Source organism: Aptenodytes patagonicus, chromosome 12, assembly GCF_965638725.1.
Source record: "Aptenodytes patagonicus chromosome 12, bAptPat1.pri.cur, whole genome shotgun sequence".
Lineage (NCBI taxonomy): Eukaryota > Metazoa > Chordata > Aves > Sphenisciformes > Spheniscidae > Aptenodytes > Aptenodytes patagonicus.
Window position 1 is genome coordinate 14,653,682 of NC_134960.1, and position 13,708 is coordinate 14,667,389.

Genomic DNA, 13,708 nt, shown 5'->3' on the forward strand with positions numbered 1-13,708 from the left:
ATGAATGCAGTATGTCAGCTCTGACTATCTGTCAGAAAGAGGGAAAAAATACTTTTGTTCCAAGAATAAGATGTATTCAAAAGTTTTGCCCTGAAGTTAAAACAAAAAACAACACACACACAAAAACCTGCCTGGGCCAGAGTCTCAGTCAAGGCAAGCATGTCTCCATTTACATGAGCAATTTACACCACCTGAATACCCAACCCCATTTCTGGACATAACCATCTTTTTTTTTTTAATTTATTGCTTGCCTAGACTCATATGTACATCATAATAAATCAGTCACTCCAAATATCCTTCAAGAATAACAAGCATTACAAATTAATAATGTCATGCTGGTCATTAATTTTGATAACCAAAGAATTTGCATTAGTGAACATACTTGCTATGTAGTTGTAATGTTACATTTATTTAACATGCAACAGTTACAACGTGTTAGAAGCCAGTTCCCATCATTTCTTTCACAGCTGTTCAATATTTGACAGATGCATAATTTTGTTCTTTAAAATATTTTCCTTTTATAAGTTGAGAACTGTGATGTTAGATAATTTCTGACATTTTGTTAATTTTAGATTATCAAGATATATTCAACAGTACAATTTACCAATAAGAAGCCGATATTAATGTTTCTAATTTGCAGTCAAGTAAATTGAATGAAGGAGAGACCATGTTACACAAGTCATGAAGTGTTAAAGCTCAGTACAGAATAAAGGGAGTAAATTATTCAAATACTCTGCAGCACTAGTCTTATTTTTGTGCCAGTGGATTTGACATAACACCTATTAGGATGTGATAATGTTAAATGCATTTATAGATACAGACAGGTGAAAGGTAGATAGACAATTTGCTCTATTTTGATTTGGAAATGATACTCACCAATGACTATAAATATTTTTAGACCCTAAAATCACAAACCAGTCTTAAAGTTGAAATACTCTGCTTTCTAGCTTGTAATAATCTCCGAAAATAAGGGCCAACTGTACATCACATACTTGTAACAAAGCAACTGTGCTGACATTTTAGTCTTTTTTCAGAACTTGGATCTACTGTTCAGAAGCTTCAGAGGAAGATTTGATATATTTTAAACAGTGAAGAGATGAAGTCATACTTGAGTTTTCCTTAACAGTCTGGAATATTCCACTTCTCGTGTTCTACGTCTCCTGATACAGAGCCAGCATCCTGCAACCAGCAGCTCCTCACTTCAGTACCAGACACAAGACTCACGGGTCTTCCCATCTTCAATCTCTGCTCTTTCTCTGCAGAACTGGTGCTCTTTATCCGCAGAAAAGCGAGACAGAACAGATCAGTCATCAAAGCAGTGCTGTTGTGGGGCTGGGAACAGAAAGTAGCCAGGTGGGTAACTTCAAAAGGAATTACCAACTGCTGTCTGCATTTCCAGACAAAAATGAGGATTTGGCAGTTTGAGCCTTTGGCAGCCTTTTGCCTGACGGCCATTTGTTCTCTTTTCTGGTGCTCCATCTGCTCCCCCGGGTTGGATCAACCAAAGAATCAAGTTGTGGCAGAACCTGTGGGTATGTACAGCTAAGGCTGTATGTACAATAAATACCCTGTCATCTCCCCCAGGTAGTGATGCCTAGACTTTGGAAACACAACTATGAATTCCCTTTTATTAGAGCTGGGCTGGCATAGAACAAGAAAAACTAATAGACGTGAACAGTTCCCTCAGCAGAGCAAACAAACAAGTCTAATTCTGAAGCCTATGTAATGGTCAAGGTTTATTAGGACAGAAAGAAGAACAGAACTGTATTAGCAGACATTTTACATCTTGGGAGCACAAGAAGAGACCCAGCTTCTGGTCCCTGCTGCTGCCAATAAATTTTTGTACAAAGCAGTCAGCAGGTGGAGTACAGCAATACAGATGCCTCTCATGACCATGACTGACTGCACTGTCCTCCTGGTGTGTTAATCTTGAATTGCTTTTTATGCAACAGAACCGCTCCAAGAGGAAAATCTGCTAAATCCACCATCCTGAAAGGGTCAATAATTTGGTTACCCAGGATCTCTCCTGTGAGATGTTAAGTAGAAAGAGGAAGGAATGGACCGCGGGTCTTCCGTATCTTAAGTCCACGTAGACAGACTTAAGACTGTTTAGACCTTTTTCTGTAAAAGGAAATACCATCCCACCGTGAACAGCTGCTACCATGTTTCTGTAAGGAGGACACCAGCAACTTACCATCAGTAACAGATTCACAAGAGTTGACTCTGAGAAGGAGTTATCGAACTTCTGAGATTTTTCAGCTGTTCCCGTCCTCTTCAGCATTTTCTTATTGACTAGCACTAAGCATCTCACTGAACGTCGCTTCTATTCCCCAGACACTCAACTCCCCCGGACTTCTGCATAGGCAAATTAACACTGTGTTATGGCTACCCCTTCGCATAATTAAGCCTACACTTCAGATGTCTCAATGCCCACCTTCCTGGTGTCCCTTTCTGACCCAAATTCATAGATATTCACTTCAGATGAGAACTGTAATCTTCTGCAGCTTTGAGAAAAGAGCCTGCCCAACATAACACAACTACATATACATCTTTTAGGTTTTCTTTATTTATATTTTTTTAGTTCAAGAATTACACACTAGCCAACATTATTATATATTTACATGCTGAAACTGGCTGCAATAATTTTAAATTCAAGAAAATATCTCTTATGTGCTACTCATTTACAATCATCATTTTACTACCTCATATATCCCAGAGGTTAGCAGTCCTTTTGAGAAAGACATGAAGATCTGATGCAATGATATCCACTAGTATTTTGCATTTTCTAGCCATTGGAAAATGTGCATTATGTGCATATAAGAAAGGCTACAAGGTCATTAGTAAGGCTGATGATTACTACATTATGAAGTAAATAGTACTAAGTAAAAAAAGGTAAATCAGAACTGTGCAAAGACAGTACTAACAGAACCATTTAAACACCCATGCAAATAAAAACGTGATAGAAGTCAAATCATAGGCAGCTTGTTAGAATTAATCATGTTTCAAATGTTCTTTTTGTCTTCAACTGAAAGTAACAGGACAGACCATGAACAATACAGCCTGGTGAGTATCTGTCAAATGACAGTAACAGTGAAAACATACAAAATGTTATCAAATTGGAATAGATGACCTCATGTCTGAAAAACATTAAAAAAATACAACCCTTAGTATGAAAGTAGAGGTGAGATTTTTCATCATTTAAGTTTCATTTTTTGTCAAAGCACTTACAAAGAAAATAATTTTATACTTATGAAATGTTAGTGTTGCATATTCTTGTAGAGATGATCTATTTCAATTTTATATTAATGGATATTTAAATTATTACTATTTTTACAAAGTAGAATAGGGCAGTATTTTTGATCAACATTCCATTTGCTTCTTAAAAATTTAGACAAAGTTCCTAGTGCATTTTATTAAGCTTTACCTTTGGTGTTAAGCAGTGACTTATTAGATTTCCCTTTTAAACAATTTCTGGAGTGAAGATTCTTTGGCTTTGGGGGACTATGCTATCTAACGACAGTCAAACATCCTTTTTTTTTTTTTTTTGTAAAGAAAAATATAAGTCTACTATTAGATACCATAAGAGATACAGATTTCAGAAACAGACAGACGCAATATGCAGGCTTTCTGTAATGAAATCACCAACAGCTGAATTCTCACTTACCCTGGATTCCTTCACCTCTCCACTCACTGGAGCAACATAAAGGTGCCTTATTGTAAGTGAAAACCAGGCCCTAATTGTTTATACTAATCCAAGTACTGAGCGCCAAGCTACACTATCTTCTGTTGCCTGAACATTTTAATCATACAAAAGAATCGATTGTGCTAGCAGTAACATTGCCGCAATGGCTATTTTACACTACAGTACTTTCTGTACTTTTTCATATCTGGAATCCAAATCTGTTTATGCAAAAGGGTGTTTAAATTACTCTGCTAGAGCACTGCAATTATTGTACTTAGTAAAAAAAAGTCACTAAACAATTACTGTACCTATCGATTGCTCATTTACAGCTTATTTCATTATTTACATAATTTTAGGACACATTAACCTAAACCATAAGTAGAATTAGCTTTTTGCCTTACCATAAAGTACAAATTAGAAGTTAAAAATGTTTAAGAAATCTGATAATATTTACACACGTTCAGCTTAAGTTATGGTTGCTCACATTGTATGTTCTATGTACACATAGCAAAATGTTATGATCACTACTGATATAGTATTGTACCCTGGCCATCCCACCCTAGATTATTTTCTAGAAATAGTTAATATTTTTGCCTTTTTTTCTTGGTTCCCTAAGGAATCTGTTGGGTTTGAAAACTTACTAGTGGACAATGCTGTTATAAAAAGAGAGAGAAGAAATAGGCAAGCAATGTGAGGACTAGTCTAATTCAGATGCTAGGAGGTACAGTACTATCATCATGTCAAACGGTGCAATGCTCCATAGGAATTAAAAGCATTGATCTGCTGATATAGAAATGCCCAGTTACCCTGTATAGTAAGTTGGTTTTTTTAAATACATTAATCTTTTCTTTTCAAAAATATATTCATACACGGGTTCATGGTAGAAACAAAACTATTATTAGCTTATTCCTTTAACACGCCAACATATGAATGTGTGTGCATATATATGCTCAGCACGTGTATATATACACACATATGTCCATATAGACATTTAGGTATACGTCCGTATGCACATATAGTTGGATAATGTTTAACATCCGTTCACTTATGTTTAGTACTGTGTTATAGTATAGGATTGGAACACAGTCTAATAATTGTAGTGAAAATTAATTGAGCTTTAATTTTAATGCATATTTGTTTGAAATAAATAGGATTTGTTCCCCAGGTGTAAGACCACCACTCATTTTCTCTATGCGTTGTGCTTTTGTACCTTACAGATTTTATGTCCTTTGTATTAGAATGTAAAAACTCTCTGAAGAACTCTGCGACATGCTGTTATCTAAGACTCTGTTTTCCTCCCCTGGGAATGAGAAAAGAAATGGTCACAATGTCATTGCTTGAGTCTTTCTTCCCAGTCATTAAACTGCGATAGGATAGAAACATAACATTCTTTATGCAAACACAGAAATATGTTGCATGAATTTTCAGTTCTGAAAACGTGTATCATACTTACTAGCAGTCATGTACAGTATATATTTACAGATTGATCTCAAAGATTTCATCAAAACTGTGCCATGTTATAGTCATAATTTGCCCATGAATTTCACAAAGATGAAAAACACCTTAATTGCTGGCTATCATGTCTAATAGAACAATAAAATGTGCAGCTATAATTATATTACAAGGTTTATCTAAATTATTAACTTTAATATTTTGCTTATTGACACTAACAACAATTAACACGATTAAAAGGATCTAGAATATTCATTTTCGGTCAATTCTAAACTAAAAGAAAATTTATTCTAGTTTACCTGGAGGGTAGCACACACAGCAAACCCCATATCTCATGTATGTTGGCATAATTTCTCACTTTCACTCAAGTATCTCAGAAAAGGAGTAAGTGCTCACCTTGGGCTCGAGTTATACTTTTCCCTTGATAAGTGCCTCGCCAGTCTTTCTCACCCCCATCTTTTTGTATCACAGTGTTAAGCCTTAGTACAAAATGATAGAATCCTTCTCTTTCACTAATTTTATACATCACATTAATAGCCAGAAGGACATAGTAAAAGCGAAAGTGCTCCTTCCCCCCGGATAATATATCTTTCCTAGTGACACCTGAGCAGAAACCAGACATTTTCTTTAACTCTCTGAATAGCAACATCAGAGAGTATTATGGCTTGTACTGTAAATTCAGATAAATTAGTGTGCAGTTCTAGGATTCAATCTCTGTGGTTTTCATAATCGCTGATGCAGTAAACCAATGCAGAGAGTCAACATATTCTCTGTAAGGTTTTATATTTGATGTGTATCAACCACAAGCAGGCTGTGAGCTCCCTGTATTCACACTACGCTTCTGTGAAATAAAAAAGGAGTCGGCAGCAATTTGTGAAATGAAAGAAAAGTTTGTACAGAAGAATACTATGAGTGCTTTTATTTATGATAATTAATACCATTTTTAAAGAACAGACTTTGAAGAGAAATACTGAATTTTGATGTGGCTCCTTTTCTTAGAATTGGGAAAAAATTCCAACATGTTTCATACCTATCAGTTGAAATTCCAAATGCATCTACAAAGCTTATTGCGTTATGCATGAAATGCAGTCAGCAATTAAGTATGTGAACAAAAAGCAACGTTTTGACTTGGAAAGTTAATCACATGATGAAAGTCTGTCTCTACATATTGCAGAGTCTGAACCTGGAGGCAGTACGCGAACGTACACACAACTCCCTTGAAAACAACAGGTGGTGTGTACGCCTGGCAAATCCCATTTCAGGCTCAAAAGTATTCTCTCCCATTTGAAGCAGAAATAAGCATATGATATGCTCAAAACAAACTCAGAAAATTGGCCTATTAGTTCCCAGAACTGTTTTCCTCCTATCACTCTCACTCACTGTCAAATGGGGAAAAAAGCCCACAGAAACTTGTAAGAAAATTACTCTTTTAAAGGAAGAACAAAAAATTCAAAGAAAATATTTTATGAAAAATGTTCTTATGAACTATCTTAAAGTAGTGCCAAAGGAATACTTAAATGGGGGAAAAGTATCTGCCTGAAAAAATTCCTTTGCTATTTGGAAGATACTTGAATTCTAGTTTCTTTCAGAAATCTGTATGCAGATGAGAGGTAGCATAGATACAACAGATGTGGTTTTTGCTTCATGAAATATTTTGTGTCAAACAATTTTGGGGATCTGATTTAGTAAAAGCCATCAGGAATTTATACTTTTTATACAGTTCCTGGGAATTTTTTTTTCATTACAGAAAAAGGTTCCACAACGGACTAAATGGCAAACTCTACTTTGCCTATAAAATTCTACTTTTTGTCTCTTCTATTTTGCCTATAAGAGTAAAGCTCTATGGAATGAAAAAAAACCCTTTTATTTCAAAATGTTTCCTAAAGCAAAACTGAAATTTGCTGAAATCAGGCTCTGAGCAACCTGATCTAGTTGAAGATGTCCCTGCCCACGGCAGGGGGGTTGGACTAGATGACCTTTAGAGGTCCCTTCCAACCCAAACTATTCTGTGATTCTATGACTCTATGACTCTGTGATTCTATTTTTTCAATGGAAATCACCCTAAAGCAGGAAACATTCAAGAGTGTAATTAAACTCTTAAAGTGATGGTTACCAGATTTTTCCCTTTAAAACAGTGCATTAAGGAAAACAAAATAAAAAGTGAAACGGTATTGCCTAATCCAGACTGAGAAAGTACCCTGTCAGTATATTTTGTACTGAAGTACGTATGCTCAGATCTTTACTGCTGAAAGAGGTACGATACCTTTAATCAAACTGGATGTGAGGTGTTAAGCATAACAACAGGGGCAAGCATAACACTGGAAAGATTGCAAACTCGGAAGAAATCACACAACTCCACATGAGTATTTCAGACTAAGGTATGTACTATAACTGACAACATTCATTTGCACTATATATATATACACACACACATATATATACACACACTTTTACATATATGTAGCCTTCCCTCTCCCTGGCCCTGTATTTTATAGTTGCTCTCTAGCTCTACCTACCCTAGAAAGGCAGGGCACCATTGCTGTCCTTTAGCCATCTAGAGAATTACTATTTGGCCAACCAATTTTGGCACTTTAGACAGCTGATTTCCTTTCCCCAACACAAAACAGCAGCATATCTACCCATTCGGAGTCGATGCATTTTTATACCATTGCTACGTTCCTCTATTGACCACAACTACAGTCATCATGATTGTGAGCATATGTTCTCTCTTTAAAATCCAAACAAAACTAGTGCTTTTTGCTTCAGCTTCTGTGCAAACACCCAACCCTAAAATTATCAGTCAAAGGTTTAGTTCTTTCAATAAATAACAGGAAATACCTGAATATGGTTGGGAAACCTCTGACCATCATCATCTTGGGAAGATGACAGGCACTACTTGTTTTCAAGTTTACACATTTAAAAGGTAAAGCGTATATGTTTCATAAGCATGATAACAACTTAGTACACTCTCTTAAGTGTAGATGCACGTCTTGGATATGCAGTTTCCCTGGGAATGGTATGTACTGCTGTTGAAACTAGAACTTGTTTCTCAAATGCCGCTCTATAATTTGTATCACTAAACTCAAATGGCCATTAAAAAAAAAAAAAAGAAAAAAGAAAAAAAGAGAGAGTGAGGGACAATGAGACAGAAGTGATTGTCAAATCCAATTTGCCTTCACACTCAAAATGCACTTGTATTTTGATAAGGGGTTATGTCCATACTGCAACTTAACATATTTACGATTTAGCAGATACAACCAAAACATTATAAAAACAGACCATAGAGTGGGCCAGCAACTAAGGTGTTTTAAAATAACTTTTTTTCCTGAATAGAATTTTTCTAAGTCCCACTTTTGGCTGTACAACCGATTTGAAGAGAAATCCAGTTCTTGCTTCCTGTGTGGCTTTGTTTCTTAGTTCACATAGTAAAGCCAATAGACGATATTGAAGAAGGAAAAAACAACAGGGAAGAATATGCGCGACCATCGATCTATGGCATTTACATCAGTCAAGTCAGGAATGGTAATTTTCAGTTGAGATGCACGTCTCCGTAGCCTACTTTTCTTCTGTGCCACATGTCGCTCCAGGGCGTTGCGACCAAAGCTGTGTCTGGGTAAGCCAGCTTTCCGGTACTGGATGCTTGAAGTGTCATAGGCCAGCATAGTGCTTCTAGGGTCCCCAAGCCCCATCACAGCCTCGGAGGCAGCCATCTCATTTTTAATTTCAAGTGTGCTCAACAAAATATTTTCATGTGGATCCATCTGTAAAAAATAAGAGAGCAGATTTAACAGGAGAGAAAGGAAGCCCAATCAGTTGCAAACTGAAGCCATGCTGACAAGGGCTAGATCTAACATTACTAATTCACTGGATGTCAGCCTGTCTAAAAGACTTTAAGCATAGCTGTAACTATATTTATTGTCATTTATTTGTGAACTCAAGGAGCAATAAGGCCAGTATAGTATTATGGAGTAAATGGTATTTCCCTAGACACCACATTCAGTGAGCAAAAGCAATACCGGGAAATGGAGTACATGCTCAGCTCCTGAAACTGGGATTCTGCCACTGGGTAGGATATCTGGGGGGGAACGTTGAACTTTTCGGGGTTTTTGGAGGGAAATCAAATGGAAAAGGGTCTGCTTTGTTTTGGTTTTGCTTCTTTCAAATGAAAGCTTCTGCTCTGACAAAAGCTTCAGGTATTCACAAGGTCTCTCTGCCTCTATAAAATGAGGCCCAGAGCACTGCACAAGAGAATGCAAATTTTCAGTCCCTATATTCCAAACAGGACTGGGTTACTTGGGGAAAGGCACCGACATAGTCTAACTATACCTATGTGGAAACTCCATTCCCCAGTGCTAATGAATTTCATAAATACAGGGCACGCTGTGGAGACCTGAACGCTGGAATAGCAGAGATCTGCAATTTAGAACAAGGAAAAACATATACAGAGTGTAATCACATCAAATGTACATTGAACAGTTGTTTCAATGGGTAGTTTTAGCTACTCTATATTTTTCTAAAGGCAGTTCAGTGAAAAAAATATTAATGCAATGCTGTAAAAAAAACCCCTTAGAGAATTAAAAGGATTTCAAAGATGAGGAACTAAACTCTACTCTTAGGCAATCTGCAGTAGATCTGAAGTGTGGTAGGAGACCTTCAAAATAATCCATTTATAGGAAACAAATCTAAGGTTATTTATGAAGGTCTAATTCTCCTCAGCCTTCCCTCTAAGTATGTATTTTGAATTGTGTGATGACAGAGTATAATTAAATAAAAATACTTTAAAAGCAATGATAGCTAATGAGCTGCTAATTAATTACACTGACTTAGTGATGTTAGTGCAGATATACTCCAGGCCAAATAAGGGATGAAACTGTCCCAGAGCTCCTTTAAGGATACTTCATCCACATTATTCATTTATAATGTACATAACATATACTATGATTATTACTGAAAGTGCACAAACTGTGACTTTTGTGGATTTCTAAACAATAATACAGCATTAGTCTATTCTGTAATATTTAGAAGCCAGCAGTCAGCAGCAGGTACCTTGCTGCACTACCCAATATAGCACCGTATTTGCCGTTATTAAAAAAAAAAAAAAAAAAAAAAAAAAATCTATGTAATATTTCACATGGCACAGTGAAAGAACTGGGTGGAAAACAGTTGCTTTTTAGTAGCATCCACTGCAAAGTATTATGAACTGGGAAGTTGGATACTCACAAAAGTACTTTGGACCTACTGAAACACTGCCATTTGAGTGATTACATCTGTTCAAGTGATGCATAAAAATTGGCATCGCTGAGACGCCAGATTTCCCTCTCTCTCTCTTTTTTTATTCCAATCTATGTGAGTTTGCACCCCTCTAGTTTCATTATATTTTAGTTTTAGATTAAATGCGATGACTCAATGTGAAGCAGCCAAAATAATCTATTTTTGCTTGCTTTCCATTAAAGCCATATGAAATCTTTGAATTTTCTGGTGTGTTAGGGAAATCAATCTTTTTTGAGAAGCACTGGAAAAATGGGAAAGTTGAGCTGGAACTCAAAAAAAATTCCTTTAAGAACTCTGTAGCACGATATTGAGCATGGTGAGGAAACACTGTGTTCTAGCCAGGAAGGCCATCAAATCAGTTCTCATCTGCATCAGACAAAACTAAGACAAAAAGAATATTCTGCTATTGTAATACAAACAGAAGCAAACATATGCAAAAGCTTTCAAATAGATCTGCGAAACTTCTCAAGGGAGCTTTCAAACATTTTCTTATAATGAGTGGAGTTATTTAGAAAATTCTTACATAATTTTTGGGGTAAGACAAAATTGGCTGTCATTTTTGTTACAAGATCTCAGACAAATAATAAGACTTTCAGTATCCTGAAAATAAAAGCAATTATAGACACTTGGTATTCATTGATCCCAAGAATGTCTAAAAACAAATAGGGGAAGTGTCTTACAAGAGGGGTGCAAAGCCATTTGGAAACTGCATTTTCCATAGTTTCACATAGACTTAAGAAAAGAACAGAAATTTTAGTTCCAATGACATCAGGGGAAGTTTGACATAATATCCACTAATGCAATGGTTTTACCCCTTAGGCCAGAGCCTGGGTTATTTTCACCTCAACGTTGTGCGTTCTAAGAGACTATCTTTGGAAAGATTTTAGTGCCAACAAATTTGTTCACATCTTAAATCTACTTTAAGCATTTTATCCTTTTGATCTGCAATGATATTAGAAATTTGAGTGCTCTTTACACACTCATATACTTTCTGTGCAACACGAATGCAAGAAAAGCTATTTTAGTCTACTAGAGTTAGATATAGACATGTTTTAGTGACATGATATCACTCCGGTTAACTTTTTGCTTCGGTTCTTTTGTCACTTCTGTTCTCATTTCAGTAAATTTCTTAACACAGCAAACTGCTGCAGATATCTGGTAATCTTGGCAGTAGTTAGTAAGATTAGTGATGCTGGGCAGAAAAAACATTTAGCAATATTCTAAACTATCTTCTAGGGCAAAGTGTCTTCTGCACATATCACTTTGATATCAGACTTGGAGCACAGCATTTTCCAATAGTCCAGGAATTTTTCAGAATAAATAAAGCAAAATACAGTAAAAATTAGTGATGGGCGAACCTTCAAGTGTTAGATAGCCAGGTAAGCACCACAAAGTTCAGGTGCTTCTCAAACACTAATTTGACCCTCCTACACCCAGAACAGTGGACTGACCGTAACAAGAACTGTATTTTTCACGGTATTTTGAATTCCCAATCTGAAGAACTCCCAAAGTTCCAATTCAGAAATACAAGTGAATGTGAATATAAAAGAAACACCAAACAAAACCCAAAACAAACAAAACCCAAAAAACCCAACAACAACAAAAAAAACAAAACAGAAAGAAATTAACCTAACATTTCAACCTTTGACAAAAGGTTCCTTGTCAGAATAGAGCTGGGAGTGTCTGGGAGTGTTATTTCCACTAAGCAGGTTCGCCCAACTCTAAATAAAACATGCTTTTGTAACTAAGTGAAGCCTGAGATTGAATGGTAATGGATTACATTTATTGTACACAGCACCGCCCATTCAAAAGGATCCCAAAGCGCTTTACAAGCTTTAGAAAGAAGAACCACTTCACTTCCCAGTGAAGCGCAATCACCTCTGAGGCGAAATGTGGTGACTGACAGTGCAGAACAATACACTATATTTCAGTCGAGGAAATGGAGAATGCTGTAGCCAATTGAAACTATGGGGTGGGTGAGTGGTGGGGGGGAATGTTAGGTAAGCAGAACAGTTACATAAATTGATATTTGGCCAGATGCTTGGGGTTGAGATGACCACACTATAAAAAAGTGCCATGGGATCTTTAATGACCATAAGTGGTCAGGACCTGAATTTTAAGTCTCTGAGGATAAAAACATTAGAAAACAATGAAAGATACCTTTGTTGAATACATTTCTGGACAATGATATGTGCCAATTATTCTTCTGTCCTGTAAGTTAATAAAATCAAGACCAGTTTCCTTAGAGATAAGGCAGCTATTATCTTTCATTTAAAATTAAAGCACTCTAGGGTAATAATAGGACAACTAATTAAAAGATATAGGGACCTCTAAGCCAACAATTAGCCTAAGTATATTCTGGCTTCAGAGGTGCTATTACTGCCTTGCCCTGCTCCTCAAGGTAACATAACTTTGTGATGTAAATGTATTTTTTCCAACTGGTCGCTTGACCAAGGAAGATATGATGATATGAAAACAATTGTTAAAATTATTCTGGGGGAAAAGTAAGTGTAAAAGTGGTTTCAAAAGGAGGTGGAAGAAGGTTAAAAAGATCTCTTGGTGCTGAAGGATTGTTCAACCATAGAACTAGACTCTTTATGGTGAACAGGAGAGTTCAAACTTAATGGAGAAATTTCCAGGGACAAGGAAGGAAGGGAGGATGTGAAGATGAAGAAAAAGCAGCAGTAAGTACCATGGAAATAAAAGGTGAAAGCAGAAGTGGAGGAGAAATGACCAGAGCTCAGCAACCATGCAAGAGGGTGGGGTTTTTATAAATCAATCTTAAAGGTGGATGACAAAATACATGATGCAAATGGTATTCACTTATAGGTCCAGGTCAACTGGAAGAAAAGCTGACTCTGGGGCCTTGAAAGAGGCCATGACTTTTTTGATGGCCTCAAACAAAGGGAATACAAAGGAAAGTGTAGAAATGTTACCATTATATATTCTTCCTGCTACCTAGAAACTCCAAAATGATGGCTTTCTTGAGGAATTCCTCTTACACTAATACATTAGCAACTGTAAAATACAAGGAAATTACAACTCCCACACACATACATACACACGTATGTACATTAGGAATCCTCCAAGGATGACCAGATCTTTGAAACTGCTAACGTCTAGTAAACCAGCATCTCGGTGATTATGCTCTACTGTTATGCCAAACACAGCTTTATAAGTAGGAGGTAAATTTATATCGATGCATTGAAAAGATATAATATTGACACATTTACATCCTCATATACTGTTCATTTTCACCTATAACCTTCAATTACAGGCAGGTACTGATGGCTCATTTTATGA

At 36.4% G+C, this 13,708-nt stretch overlaps 1 protein-coding gene across 4 annotated transcripts in view; it reads right to left on the reverse strand.

Moving 5' to 3' along the window:
• Window positions 1-2,544: 2,544 nt before the first annotated feature.
• Window positions 2,545-13,708, reverse strand: part of GABRB2 (gamma-aminobutyric acid type A receptor subunit beta2) — a 181,844-nt gene continuing 170,680 nt past the window's right edge. For 3 of the 4 annotated variants that reach the window (XM_076349674.1, XM_076349673.1, XM_076349676.1), the window contains 2 exons: window positions 12,566-12,616; window positions 2,545-8,895 (listed from right to left, as the gene is read on the reverse strand). In XM_076349674.1, coding sequence (XP_076205789.1) covers window positions 8,548-8,895; window positions 12,566-12,616 — 399 coding nt within the window. In that variant the 3' untranslated portion in view covers window positions 2,545-8,547. The remainder of the gene's footprint in view (window positions 8,896-12,565; window positions 12,617-13,708) is intronic. The other variant, XM_076349675.1, reaches the window with a different exon arrangement.